Source organism: Electrona antarctica, assembly GCF_951216825.1.
Source record: "Electrona antarctica genome assembly, chromosome: 18".
Classification (NCBI taxonomy): domain Eukaryota; kingdom Metazoa; phylum Chordata; class Actinopteri; order Myctophiformes; family Myctophidae; genus Electrona; species Electrona antarctica.
Genome location: NC_136799.1, coordinates 21,419,620 through 21,434,980, shown reverse-complemented (window position 1 = coordinate 21,434,980; position 15,361 = coordinate 21,419,620). Strand labels below are relative to the sequence as shown.

General features: G+C 43.5%; 1 protein-coding gene across 1 annotated transcript in view; it reads right to left on the bottom strand.

The window, feature by feature from the left end:
• Window positions 1–15,361, bottom strand: part of LOC306941811 (coiled-coil domain-containing protein 162-like) — a gene marked incomplete at its 5' end in the record, with an annotated part of 23,496 nt that extends 8,135 nt beyond the window's left edge. The window contains 2 exons of the mRNA XM_079527452.1: window positions 15,099–15,233; window positions 15,356–15,361. Of these exons, the coding sequence (XP_079383578.1) occupies window positions 15,099–15,233; window positions 15,356–15,361 (141 nt within the window). The remainder of the gene's footprint in view (window positions 1–15,098; window positions 15,234–15,355) is intronic.

The following is a 15,361-nucleotide window of genomic DNA, read 5'->3' as shown; positions in this document are numbered from 1 at the left end:
ATTCTAGCAGTGGCTCACAGCCTCAGCCTGACGACCTCAAAACTCTAATATCTCCCCTGAGTCACTGGCAATTGCCTTTGACTTGTCTCAGTGGTCAGGTTGTTGGCTTTCCACGTGGGAGACCAGGGTTCGATTCCCGGCTGTTACACTAACATGCAAAAGAAGACCTCAACAGCGCTAAGAAACATCTGCTTAATACGATTCTGTGTTAATATAACTTTACTAACTGAAGCCTAACAAACAAAAGATAACTTCAAAAGTACCAGGAGACTTTGGCTGAGAGCGTCTGACTGATGGCGCAGTGGTCTAATGATGAGTCTTTCAGTACAGACTTTCTGTGTTCAAGTCTCATTCAATGCTGCAGTAATTTGAACTTTTCAAGGCTCGAATAAGAAAATAAAAACTCAAAGGTGTGACGGAAAAGCGTGAAGGAAAAGCGTGACGGGAAAAGCGTGACGAAAAAGCGGCAGTGAAATAAAGTCTCCTGGTAATTGTGTGTGTTGGCCTTCAGTTAGTAAAGTTGAAACACTCCAGCACTACACTATTGGTGAACTGGGATTTGAACATGTAGAGCTTTATTAACTGAAGGCTATTCTAGCAGTGGCTCACAGCCTCAGCCTGACGACCTCAAAACTCTAATATCTCCCCTGAGTCACTGGCAATTGCCTTTGACTTGTCTCAGTGGTCAGGATGTTGGCTTTCCACGTGGGAGACCAGGGTTCGATTCCCGGCTGTTACACTAACATGCAAAAGAAGACCTCAACAGCGCTAAGAAACATCTGCTTAATACGATTCTGTGTTAATTTAACTTTACTAACTGGAGGCTAACAAACAAAAGATAACTTCAAAATTACCAGGAGACTTTGGCTGAGAGTGTCTCACTGATGGTGCAGTGGTCTAATGATGAGTCTTTCAGTACAGACTTTCTGGGTTCAAGTCCCATTCAATGCTGCAGTAATTTGAACTTTTCAAGGCTCGAATAAGAAAATAAAAACTCAAAGGTGTGACGGAAAAGCGTGAAGGAAAAGCGCGAAGGAAAAGCGTGACGGAAAAGCGTGACGAAAAAGCGGCAGTGAAATAAAGTCTCCTGGTAATTGTGTGTGTTGGCCTTCAGTTAGTAAAGTTGAAACCCTCCAGCATTAAACTATCGGTGAACTGGGATTTGAACATGTAGAGCTTTATTAAACGCCCAATGCATTCTCAATGGCAATAGCACACACTTTGGCATGCTACTAGTCCTACATACTTACACCTAGAAACCCCATTTAAACCTATTTAGGTTCATCTTACGGTGGACATGTTTGCCTGAAAAGGAATCTTTGAAATGTTTCATAGTTTTAGAAATATAGTGCTTTCAAATTTGAGAAATCTATAATGGGGCTCAATGGCAGATTTTGGCACGTCCAAAAATCACTTTCACCTAGAAACTCCATTGACACTTTTTATAATTCAGCTTACTGTGGAGACACATGCTGGAACTTTTTACTTTGAAATGTTTTGTAGTTTCTGAGTTATTTAACTTAAACGCCCAATGCATTCTCAATGGCAATAGCACACACTTTGGCATGCTACTAGTCCTACATACTTACACCTAGAAACCCCATTCAAACCTATTTAGGTTCATCTTACGGTGGACATGTTTGCCTGAAAAGGAATCTTTGAAATGTTTCATAGTTTTAGAAATATAGTGCTTTCAAATTTGAGAAATCTATAATGGGGCTCAATGGCAGACCTTGGCACGTCCAAAAATCACTTTCACCTAGAAACTCCATTCACACTTTTTATAATTCAGCTTATTGTGGAGACACATGCTGGAACTTTTTACTTTGAAATGTTTTGTAGTTTCTGAGTTATTTAACTTAAACGCCCAATGCATTCTCAATGGCAATAGCACACACTTTGGCATGCTACTAGTCCTACATACTTACACCTAGAAACCCCATTCAAACCTATTTAGGTTCATCTTACGGTGGACACGTTTGCCTGAAAAGGAATCTTTGAAATGTTTCATAGTTTTAGAAATATAGTGCTTTCAAATTTGAGAAATCTATAATGGGGCTCGGTCAAGGGACCTTAGTATAAGTATATTTGTTCAATTTAATCCAGCAAAAATAAATTTGCTATTTTTTTCCTTTTTTTGTTCAGAATTGAAAAATGGGAAAACACTAACCGAAAAATCACAAAAATGGTGGTGCCTTAGTATAATTCTGTTTGAGTCCAGCAAACAGAAATTTGCTATTTTTTTCCTTTTTTTGTTCAGAATTGAAAAATGTGAAAACTCGAAGCCAAAACCCAGCTTTTAAAAGCTGCGTCAAAGTTGAGTTTTGAGGAGAAAAAAAGCACGCAAAAAAAAGCTGGTACCAGATTGGTTACCAGATGGTACCAGAACAAAACAAACAAAAAAGCAATGTGGATTGTCTGGAACCAGTGGCTCAGTGTGTTATGACGCTGCCACATGATCGGGAGATGGTGAGTTCAAACCCCACTCAAGTCTTTACTTTCAAGACCAATTTCAGAAGAAGAAAAGCAACAAAAAAGCAGTGTGAATTGTCTGGAACCAGTGGCGAAGTGTTAGAACACTCCCACATGATCGGGAGCTGGTGAGTTCAAACCCCATTCAAGTCTTTACCTTCAAGACCGATTTCAGAAGAAGAAAACCAACAAAAAAGCAGTATGAATTGTCTGGTACCAGTGGCGCAGTGTGTTAGACCGCTCCCACATGATCGGGAGATGGTGAGTTCAAACCCCACTCAAGTCTTTACTTTCAAGACCGATTTCAGAAGAAGAAAACCAACGACCTATCAACCAACACATTCAAAGGCATATCAATCCCATTAATCCATTTTCTTATCAAGTTGAAGGCATCCCGAATTTTGTTGAGGGTGGGTTGGGTGTTTCACGGTTTCTCATCAACTCCATGTTAAATCACCCAATTACCCCCCAACGGACACTAGCCCTAACCCTAACCCTAACCCTAACCCTAACCCTAACCCTAACCCCAACCCTAGTTGTCTGGTACCAGATTGGTTACCAGATGGTACCAGAACAAAACAAACAAAAAAGCAATGTGGATTGTCTGGAACCAGTTGCTCAGTGTGTTAGGACGCTGCCACATGATCGGGAGATGGTGAGTTCAAACCCCACTCAAGTCTTTACTTTCAAGACCAATTTCAGAAGAAGAAAAGCAACAAAAAAGCAGTGTGAATTGTCTGGAACCAGTGGCGAAGTGTTAGAACACTCCCACATGATCGGGAGCTGGTGAGTTCAAACCCCATTCAAGTCTTTACCTTCAAGACCGATTTCAGAAGAAGAAAACCAACAAAAAAGCAGTATGAATTGTCTGGTACCAGTGGCGCAGTGTGTTAGACCGCTCCCACATGATCGGGAGATGGTGAGTTCAAACCCCACTCAAGTCTTTACTTTCAAGACCGATTTCAGAAGAAGACAACCAACAAAAAAGCATTGGGAATTGTCTGGACCCAGTGGAGCAGTGTGTTAGGACGCTGCCACATGATCGGGAGATGGTGAGTTCAAACCCCACTCAAGTCTTAACTTTCAAGACCGATTTCAGAAGAAGAAAACCAACGACCTATCAACCAACACATTCAAAGGCATATCAATCCCATTAATCCATTTTCTTATCAAGTTGAAGTCATCCCGAATTTTGTTGAGGTTGGGTTGGGTGTTTCACGGTTTCTCATCAACTCCATGTTAAATCACCCAATTACCCCCCAACGGACACTAGCCCTAACCCTAACCCTAACCCTAACCCTAACCCTAACCCTAACCCCAACCCTAGTTGTCTGGTACCAGATTGGTTACCAGATGGTACCAGAACAAAACAAACAAAAAAGCAATGTGGATTGTCTGGAACCAGTGGCTCAGTGTGTTAGGACGCTGCCACATGATCGGGAGATGGTGAGTTCAAACCCCACTCAAGTCTTTACTTTCAAGACCAATTTCAGAAGAAGAAAAGCAACAAAAAAGCAGTGTGAATTGTCTGGAACCAGTGGCGAAGTGTTAGAACACTCCCACATGATCGGGAGCTGGTGAGTTCAAACCCCATTCAAGTCTTTACCTTCAAGACCGATTTCAGAAGAAGAAAACCAACAAAAAAGCAGTATGAATTGTCTGGTACCAGTGGCGCAGTGTGTTAGACCGCTCCCACATGATCGGGAGATGGTGAGTTCAAACCCCACTCAAGTCTTTACTTTCAAGACCGATTTCAGAAGAAGAAAACTAACAAAAAAGCATTGGGAATTGTCTGGACCCAGTGGAGCAGTGTGTTAGGACGCTGCCACATGATCGGGAGATGGTGAGTTCAAACCCCACTCAAGTCTTTACTTTCAAGACCGATTTCAGAAGAAGAAAACCAACAAAAAAGCAGTTGAATTGTCTGGAACCAATGGCGCAGTGTGTTAGGACGTTGCCACATGATCGGGAGATGGTGAGTTCAAACCCCATTAAAGTCTTTACCTTCAAGACCGATTTCAGAAGAAGAAAACCAACAAAAAAGCAGTATGAATTTTCTGGTACCAGTGGTGCAGTGTGTTAGACCGCTCCCACATGATCGGGAGATGGTGAGTTCAAACCCCACTCAAGTCTTAACTTTCAAGACCGATTTCAGAAGAAGAAAACCAACAAAAAAGCATTGGGAATTGTCTGGACCCAGTGGAGCAGTGTATTAGGACGCTGCCACATGATCGGGAGATGGTGAGTTCAAACCCCACTCAAGTCTTTACTTTCAAGACCGATTTCAGAAGAAGAAAACCAACAAAAAAGCAGTTGAATTGTCTGGAACCAATGGCGCAGTGTGTTAGGACATTGCCACATGATCCGGAGATGGTGAGTTCAAACCCCACTCAAGTCTTTACTTTCAAGACCGATTTCAGAAGAAGAAAACCAACGACCTATCAACCAACACATTCAAAGGCATATCAATCCCATTAATCCATTTTCTTATCAAGTTGAAGTCATCCCGAATTTTGTTGAGGTTGGGTTGGGTGTTTCACGGTTTCTCATCAACTCCATGTTAAATCACCCAATTACCCCCCAACGGACACTAGCCCTAACCCTAACCATAACCCTAACCCCAACCCTAGTTGTCTGGTACCAGATTGGTTACCAGATGGTACCGGACAAAACAAACAAAAAAGCAATGTGGATTGTCTGGAACCAGTGGCTCAGTGTGTTAGGACGCTGCCACATGATCCGGAGATGGTGAGTTCAAACCCCACTCAAGTCTTTACTTTCAAGACCGATTTCAGAAGAAGAAAACCAACAAAAAAGCAGTTGAATTGTCTGGAACCAATGGCGCAGTGTGTTAGGACGTTGCCACATGATCCGGAGATGGTGAGTTCAAACCCCACTCAAGTCTTTACTTTCAAGACCGATTTCAGAAGAAGAAAACCAACGACCTATCAACCAACACATTCAAAGGCATATCAATCCCATTAATCCATTTTCTTATCAAGTTGAAGTCATCCCGAATTTTGTTGAGGTTGGGTTGGGTGTTTCACGGTTTCTCATCAACTCCATGTTAAATCACCCAATTACCCCCCAACGGACACTAGCCCTAACCCTAACCCTAACCCCAACCCTAGTTGTCTGGTACCAGATTGGTTACCAGATGGTACCGGACAAAACAAACAAAAAAGCAATGTGGATTGTCTGGAACCAGTGGCTCAGTGTGTTAGGACGCTGCCACATGATCGGGAGATGGGGAGTTCAAACCCCACTCAATTCTTTACTTTCATGACCGATTTCAGGAGAAGAAAACAAACAAAAAAGCTGTGTGAATAGTCTGGACCCAGTGGGACAGTGTGTTAGGACGCTGCCACATGATCGGGAGATGGTGAGTTCAAACCCCACTCAAGTCTTTACTTTCAAGACCGATTTCAGAAGAATAAAACCAACAAAAAAGCAGTGTGAATTGTCTTGACCCAATGGCTCAGTGTGTTAGGATGCTGCCACATGATCGGGAGATGGTGAGTTCAAACCCCACTCAAGTCTTTACTTTCAAGACCGATTTCAGAAGAAGAAAACCAACAAAAAAGCAGAGTGAATTGTCTGGACCCAGTGGCTCAGTGTGTTAGGACGCTGCCACATGATCGGGAGATGGTGAGTTCAAACCCCACTCAAGTTCAAACCAAAAAATAGACGTCCAGCGTGCAATCCCACCCAATTCTTTACTGTGACACTTTGCTTTCCACACTAACATCAAGTAGCACAGAAAAGCTGCGTTGTAGTAACCAGCAGTTAGCTCAGTGTGATGAGAGGCTGTCCTTGGGAGCCACAGGTCCAGGGTTCAAATCCCACATTAGTCATAACTCTGACACTTTGCTTTGCACACTGATTTCCAGAAGGACAACTTTAAAGTAGCCCAGAAATTCACCATGATTGTGTGCCGGTAAGTGGCCCAACGGATAAGTCAGATGATATCCGTAGTATACCTAGTAGAAGTGTGCCGGTTCAAACCCGACATACTCCTAGTAGGCGGTGATGGTTCAAATCACCGACACCTAGAGGAGGTGTGTCCCAGTGGATAAATCAGATGATATCTGTAGACTACCTAGTAGAAGTATGCCGGCCGACATACTCCTAGTAGGATGGTGCTAGTTCAAATCACCAACACCTACAGTAGGTAGTAGTGTGTGCAGTTAACTGGCCTGGTGGATAAATCAGATAATATCCATAGAATACCTAGTAGAAGTCTGCCAGTTCAAACCCGACATAGGATGGTGCTGGTTCAAATCACCATCACCTAGAGTAGGTAGGACCGTGTGCCGATAATTGGCCCGGTGGATAAATCAGATAATATCTGTAGAATACCTAGTGGGATGGTGCTGATTCAAATCACCATCACCTAGAGTAGGTAAGAGTATGTAGGGGCAGAGTAGGTTGAGGTGTCGATAGGGGGAGAGTAGGCGAGGGTTGGTCAGTTAGGGGGAGGAGTAGGTGAGGGGGGTCAGGTAAGGTGGAGAGTAGCTGAGGGGGGGGCAGTTGAGGTGGAGAGTAGCTGAGGGGGAGGGCCAGGCTTGGGGAGAGTAGGCGAGGGGGGGGCCAGGCACGGGGAGAGTAGGCGAGGGGGGGGCCAGGCACGGGTAGAGTAGGCGAGCGGGGCCAGGCAGGGGGAGAGTAGGAGAGGGGGGAGGCCAGGCACGGGGAGAGTAGGAGAGGGGGGAGGCCAGGCACGGGGAGAGTAGGAGAGGGGGGAGGCCAGGCAGGGGGAGATTAGGCGAGGGGGGCCAGGCAGGGGGAGAGTAGGAGAGGAGGGAGGCCAGGCAGGGGGAGAGTAGGCGAGGAGGTAGGCCAGGCAGGGGTAGAGTAGGAGAGTGGGGAGGCCAGGCAGGGGGGTTGCTGGCAGGTGGCGGTCTTCCTGATTTTTTTTTTTATTTATTTTTTTTCTAAATTAAACTTAGAATATTATTTAAAAAAAATAGGAATAACAACACTGCCTAATCTCTGCCTGGCCTCCCCCCTCGCCTACTCTCCCCCTGCCTGGCGTCCCCCTTCTCTCTCCCTGCCTGGCCTCCCTCCTCGCCTACTCTCCCCCTGCCTGGCCTCCCTCCTCTCCTACTCTCCCCCTGCCTGGCCTCCCTCGCCTACTCTACCCGTGCCTGGCCTCCCCCCTTGCCTACTCTCCCCCTGCCTGGCCTCCCTCCTCTCCTACTCTCCCCCGGCCTGGCCTCCCCCCTCGCCTACTCTCCCCCTGCCTGGCCTCCCCCCTCTCCTACTCTCCCCGTGCCTGGCCTCCCCCCTCTCCTACTCTCCCCCTGCCTGGCCCCGCTCGCCTACTCTACCCGTGCCTGGCCCCCCCCTCGCCTACTCTCCCCGTGCCTGGCCCCCCCCTCGCCTACTCTCCCCAAGCCTGGCCCTCCCCCTCAGCTACTCTCCACTCGCCTGCCCCCCCCTCAGCTACTCTCCACCTCGCCTGCCCCCCCCCTCGCCTAATCACCCCCTACCTACTCCTCCCCCTAACTGACCAACCCTCGCCTACTCTCCCCCTATCTACACCTCAACCTACTCTGCCCCTACATACTCTTACCTGACCCCGTACCTACTCTAGGTGATGGTGATTTGAATCAGCACCATCCCACTAGGTATTCTACAGATATTATCTGATTTATCCACCGGGCCAATTATCGGCACACGGTCCTACCTACTCTAGGTGATGGTGATTTGAACCAGCACCATCCTATGTCGGGTTTGAACTGGCAGACTTCTACTAGGTATTCTATGGATATTATCTGATTTATCCACCAGGCCACTTAACTGCACACACTACTACCTACTGTAGGTGTTGGTGATTTGAACTAGCACCATCCTACTAGGAGTATGTCGGCCGGCATACTTCTACTAGGTAGTCTACAGATATCATCTGATTTATCCACTGGGCCACACCTACTCTAGGTGTCGGTGATTTGAACCATCACCGCCTACTAGGAGTATGTCGGGTTTGAACCGGCACACTTCTACTAGGTATACTACGGATATCATCTGACTTATCCGTTGGGCCACTTACCGGCACACAATCATGGTGAATTTCTGGGCTACTTTAAAGTTGTCCTTCTGGAAATCAGTGTGCAAAGCAAAGTGTCAGAGTTATGACTAATGTGGGATTTGAACCCTGGACCTGTGGCTCCCAAGGACAGCCTCTCATCACACTGAGCTAACTGCTGGTTACTACAACACAGCTTTTCTGTGCTACTTGATGTCAGTGTGGAAAGCAAAGTGTCACAGTAAAGACTTGGGTGGGATTGCACCCTGGACGTCTATTTTTTGGTTTGAACTTGAGTGGGGTTTGAACTCACCATCTCCCGATCATGTGGCAGCGTCTTAACACACTGAGCCACTGGGTCCAGACGATTCACTCTGCTTTTTTGTTGGTTTTCTTCTTCTGAAATCGGTCTTGAAAGTAAAGACTTGAGTGGGGTTTGAACTCACCATCTCCCGATCATGTGGCAGCATCCTAACACACTGAGCCATTGGGTCCAGACAATTCACACTGCTTTTTTGTTGGTTTTATTCTTCTGAAATCGGTCTTGAAAGTAAAGACTTGAGTGGGGTTAGAACTCACCATCTCCCGATCATGTGGCAGCGTCCTAACACACTGTCCCACTGGGTCCAGACAATTCACACAGCTTTTTTGTTTGTTTTCTTCTCCTGAAATCGGACATGAAAGTAAAGAATTGAGTGGGGTTTGAACTCACCATCTCCCGATCATGTGGCAGCGTCCTAACACACTGAGCCACTGGTTCCAGACAATCCACATTGCTTTTTTGTTTGTTTTGTTCTGGTACCATCTGGTAACCAATCTGGTACCAGACAACTAGGGTTGGGGTTAGGGTTAGGGTTAGGGTTAGGGTTAGTGTCCGTTGGGGGGTAATTGGGTGATTTAACATGGAGTTGATGAGAAACCGTGAAACACCCAACCCAACCTCAACAAAATTCGGGATGACTTCAACTTGATAAGAAAATGGATTAATGGGATTGATATGCCTTTGAATGTGTTGGTTGATAGGTCGTTGGTTTTCTTCTTCTGAAATCGGTCTTGAAAGTAAAGACTTGAGTGGGGTTTGAACTCACCATCTCCGGATCATGTGGCAACGTCCTAACACACTGCGCCATTGGTTCCAGACAATTCAACTGCTTTTTTGTTGGTTTTCTTCTTCTGAAATCGGTCTTGAAAGTAAAGACTTGAGTGGGGTTTGAACTCACCATCTCCCGATCATGTGGGAGTGTTCTAACACTGCGCCACTGGTTCCAGACAATTCACACTGCTTTTCTTCTTCTGAAATCGGTCTTGAAAGTAAAGACTTGAGGGGGTTTGAACTCCCCATCTTCCGATCATGTGGCAGCGTTCTAACACACTGCGCCACTGGTTCCAGAAAATTCATACTGCTTTTTTGTTTGTTTTGTTCTGGTACCATATGGTAACCAATCTGGTACCAGACAACTAGGGTTAGGGTTAGGGCTAGTGTCCGTTGGGGGGTAATTGGGTGATTTAACATGGAGTTGATGAGAAACCGTGAAACACCCAACCCACCCTCAACAAAATCCGGGATGCCTTCAACCTGATAAGAAAACGGATTAATGGGATTGATATGCCTTTGAATGTGTTGGTTTTCTTCTTCTGAAATCGGTCTTGAAAGTAAAGACTTGAGTGGGGTTTGAACTCACCATCTCCCGATCATGTGGCAGCGTCCTAACACACTGCACCACTGGTTCCAGACAATTCACACTGCTTTTTTGTTTGTTTTGTTCTGGTACCATATGGTAACCAATCTGGTACCAGACAACTAGGGTTAGGGTTAGGGTTAGGGTTAGGGTTAGCTGATGGACAAGATGGAAGTGATGATGAATGATGATTTTAACTGACAAGAAAGGAAACGGGTAACAATCAGTAGTGCAAAAAAACCAAAGGCATAATCAGACTTAAGCCGCGTTAACACCAAGGAAGCTAGAAGCAGCTTCTTGCTTTGTGCTCCCATGTTATCTCTATGTATACCAGCTTTTTCGTTTTGAAGCTTGGAATGAACAGCTTTTTTTGCGTGCTTTTTTTCTCCTGAAAACTCAACTTTGACGCAGCTTTTAAAAGCTGGGTTTTGGCTTCGAGTTTTCAAATTGTTCAATTCTGAACAAAAAAAAGGAAAAGAATAGCAAATTTCTGTTTGCTGGATTAAATTGAATAAACATACTTATACTAAGGTCCCTTGACCGGGCTCAATGGCAGACCTTGGCACGTCCAAAAATCACTTTCACCTAGAAACTCCATTCACACTTTTTATAATTCAGCTTACTGTGGAGACACATGCTGGAACTTTTTACTTTGAAATGTTTTGTAGTTTCTGAGTTATTTAACTTAAACGCCCAATGCATTCTCAATGGCAATAGCACACACTTTGGCATGCTACTAGCAGGGCCGGATCTACCATATGGGCACTTTGGGCACGTGCCCAGGGGCCCTTGGCCACCAGGGGACCCTCAAAAAAAAAAAAAAAAAAGTTTTGTTTTGATTTTCTTTTTCTTTTTTTTAGTTCCACAGAAAATTTCTCTGCTAATCCGAATGAAATAAATGGTGTCTAAAAAGATTAGTGTTTTATTGTTGGTGAGAAGGGCAGCTAAAAAGTGCAATTGTGTGTAAAGCAGCAACAATGCGCTAGATTGGCTGTCACTCTGGGGGGGGTAGGCGACCGGAAATAGGCCAATATAATGGCATAAAACTGCCCCAAAACGGCTCCAAAACTGCAAAAATGTTGTGCGTGCGTGAAGGGGGGGGCCCTTCGAGCTTCAGTGCCCAGGGGCCCTCAGAGGTGTTAATCCGGCCCTGGCTACTAGTCCTACATACTTACACCTAGAAACCCAATTCAAACCTATTTAGGTTCATCTTACGGTGGACATGTTTGCCTGAAAAGGAATCTTTGAAATGTTTCATAGTTTTAGAAATATAGTGCTTTCAAATTTGAGAAATCTATAATGGGGCTCAATGGCAGACCTTGGCACGTCCAAAAATCACTTTCACCTAGAAAATCCATTCACACTTTTTATAATTCAGCTTACTGTGGAGACACATGCTGGAACTTTTTACTTTGAAATGTTTTGTAGTTTCTGAGTTATTTAACTTAAACGCCCAATGCATTCTCAATGGCAATAGCACACACTTTGGCATGCTACTAGTCCTACATACTCACACCTAGAAACCCCATTCAAACCTATTTAGGTTCATCTTACGGTGGACAGGTTTGCCTGAAAAGGAATCTTTGAAATGTTTCATAGTTTTAGAAATATAGTGCTTTCAAATTTGAGAAATCTATAATGGGGCTCAATGGCAGACCTTGGCACGTCCAAAAATCACTTTCACCTAGAAACTCCATTCACACTTTTTATAATTCAGCTTACTGTGGAGACACATGCTGGAACTTTTTACTTTGAAATGTTTTGTAGTTTCTGAGTTATTTAACTTAAACGCCCAATGCATTATCAATGGCAATAGCACACCCTTTGGCATGCTACTAGTCCTACATACTTACACCTAGAAACCCCATTCAAACCTATTTAGGTTCATCTTACGGTGGACATGTTTGCCTGAAAAGGAATCTTTGAAATGTTTCATAGTTTTAGAAATATAGTGCTTTCAAATTTGAGAAATCTATAATGGGGCTCAATGGCAGACCTTGGCACGTCCAAAAATCACTTTCACCTAGAAACTCCATTCACACTTTTTATAATTCAGCTTACTGTTGAGACACATGCTGGAACTTTTTACTTTGAAATGTTTTGTAGTTTCTGAGTTATTTAACTTAAACGCCCAATGCATTCTCAATGGCAATAGCACACCCTTTGGCATGCTACTAGTCCTACATACTTACACCTAGAAACCCCATTCAAACCTATTTAGGTTCATCTTACGGTGGACATGTTTGCCTGAAAAGGAATCTTTGAAATGTTTCATAGTTTTAGAAATATAGTGCTTTCAAATTTGAGAAATGTATAATGGGGCTCAATGGCAGACCTTGGCACGTCCAAAAATCACTTTCACCTAGAAACTCCATTCACACTTTTTATAATTCAGCTTACTGTGGAGACACATGCTGGAACTTTTTACTTTGAAATGTTTTGTAGTTTCTGAGTTATTTAACTTAAACGCCCAAAGCATTCTCAATGGCAATAGCACACACTTTGGCATGCTACTAGTCCTACATACTTACACCTAGAAACCCCATTCAAACCTATTTAGGTTCATCTTACGGTGGACATGTTTGCCTGAAAAGGAATCTTTGAAATGTTTCATAGTTTTAGAAATATAGTGCTTTCAAATTTGAGAAATGTATAATGGGGCTCAATGGCAGACCTTGGTAGCCTGGCTAATAAGCCAGACTAATATCACACAACACTGTCGCGGTATATCAGTCTGGGCTGGCTCCACTTGGATTTCATTTCCCGGGGAACATTTTCTCTTCGACGCAATTGGTCAGAGCTACTGTCAGTCAAAGGTCTCAAGCATTGAACGTCACTGTACCAAAGCCCGCCTATATTGCATACCGTGTCCCGATTGGTCCGACCTGTTCTCGATTGTAGGAAAGAGGCGTGCTACTGAGCCTCGCCAGACCGAAATCCGCTGGTAGGCAACTTTTTTTTGCCAACGGCTGATTCGGTCTGGTTTATTAACCAGGCTAAGACCTTGGCACGTCCAAAAATCACTTTCACCTAGAAACTCCATTCACACTTTTTATAATTCAGCTTACTGTGGAGACACATGCTGGAACTTTTTACTTTGAAATGTTTTGTAGTTTCTGAGTTATTTAACTTAAACGCCCAATGCATTCTCAATGGCAATAGCACACACTTTGGCATGCTACTAGTCCTACATACTCACACCTAGAAACCCCATTCAAACCTATTTAGGTTCATCTTACGGTGGACATGTTTGCCTGAAAAGGAATCTTTGAAATGTTTCATAGTTTTAGAAATATAGTGCTTTCAAATGTGAGAAATCTATAATGGGGCTCAATGGCAGACCTTGGCACGTCCAAAAATCACTTTCACCTAGAAACTCCATTCACACTTTTTATAATTCAGCTTACTGTGGAGACACATGCTGGAACTTTTTACTTTGAAATGTTTTGTAGTTTCTGAGTTATTTAACTTAAACGCCCAATGCATTCTCAATGGCAATAGCACACACTTTGGCATGCTACTAGTCCTACATACTCACACCTAGAAACCCCATTCAAACCTATTTAGGTTCATCTTACGGTGGACAGGTTTGCCTGAAAAGGAATCTTTGAAATGTTTCATAGTTTTAGAAATATAGTGCTTTCAAATTTGAGAAATCTATAATGGGGCTCAATGGCAGACCTTGGCACGTCCAAAAATCACTTTCACCTAGAAACTCCATTCACACTTTTTATAATTCAGCTTACTGTGGAGACACATGCTGGAACTTTTTACTTTGAAATGTTTTGTAGTTTCTGAGTTATTTAACTTAAACGCCCAATGCATTATCAATGGCAATAGCACACCCTTTGGCATGCTACTAGTCCTACATACTTACACCTAGAAACCCCATTCAAACCTATTTAGGTTCATCTTACGGTGGACATGTTTGCCTGAAAAGGAATCTTTGAAATGTTTCATAGTTTTAGAAATATAGTGCTTTCAAATTTGAGAAATCTATAATGGGGCTCAATGGCAGACCTTGGCACGTCCAAAAATCACTTTCACCTAGAAACTCCATTCACACTTTGTATAATTCAGCTTACTGTGGAGACACATGCTGGAACTTTTTACTTTGAAATGTTTTGTAGTTTCTGAGTTATTTAACTTAAACGCCCAAAGCATTCTCAATGGCAATAGCACAAACTTTGGCATGCTACTAGTCCTACATACTTACACCTAGAAACCCCATTCAAACCTATTTAGGTTCATATTACGGTGGACATGTTTGCCTGAAAAGGAATCTTTGAAATTTTTCATAGTTTTAGAAATAGGCTATAGTGCTTTCAAAGTTGAGAAATGTACAATGGGGCTCAATGGCAGATATAGGCACGTCAAAAAGTCACTTTCACCTAGAAACTCCATTCACACTTTTTTTATGGAAATTGGAAATACTCAAGTAAAGTACAAATACCTCAAAATTGTACTTAAGTACATTACTTAAGTAAAAGTACTTTCCACCACTGCATACATCCATGCAGCTGACCTCCCCATTGGTTGATGTGATCCTGGCAGCCAGCCCAGGTGTGTTCTGGTCCTGTTGATTGAGCTAAGCAGGACCTAGAAACCTGGCACCTGCTCAGCTCAATCAACAGGACCAGAACACACACTCGTTACTTTTCTTCCAGTTTATTATACTCGTCGTCAGATCGACTTGGTACTAATACCACGACACAAAGCTAATTACAGACGAATATAGCAATTGCTAGGATTTTGTTTCTTTAGGATTCCCAGGGAAACTAATGACAGAGAATATACAACATAAAATGTATGATATATAAACATACCAGTATGTAAGATTGTATTTATTTACAGATGAAAATACACCAACCAAGTTCATAAATGTTTTTGGTTAATTTGGTTTTCTGTTCTCATCATACCTGCTGGCTCTGGAGGAGTTGTCTGTGTAGTTTTCCCTGGTGAAGCAGCTGCCTCCAGTGGCCCAGGGCCTTGACCTTACACAGCAGGCTGTTCAGCTGACTGTTCTCCATCTTAAACTCATGGAGGTCATCTTTCTAGTAAAGGATATAGACCAGTACAAATGAAAGGAATGTGAGTTATTAATTAAAACTCATAAACAGTAAAAAAAAAAAAAAAAAAACCCATGCAAACAGCGATAGAGGTGTGGGTGCTGTACCTCCAT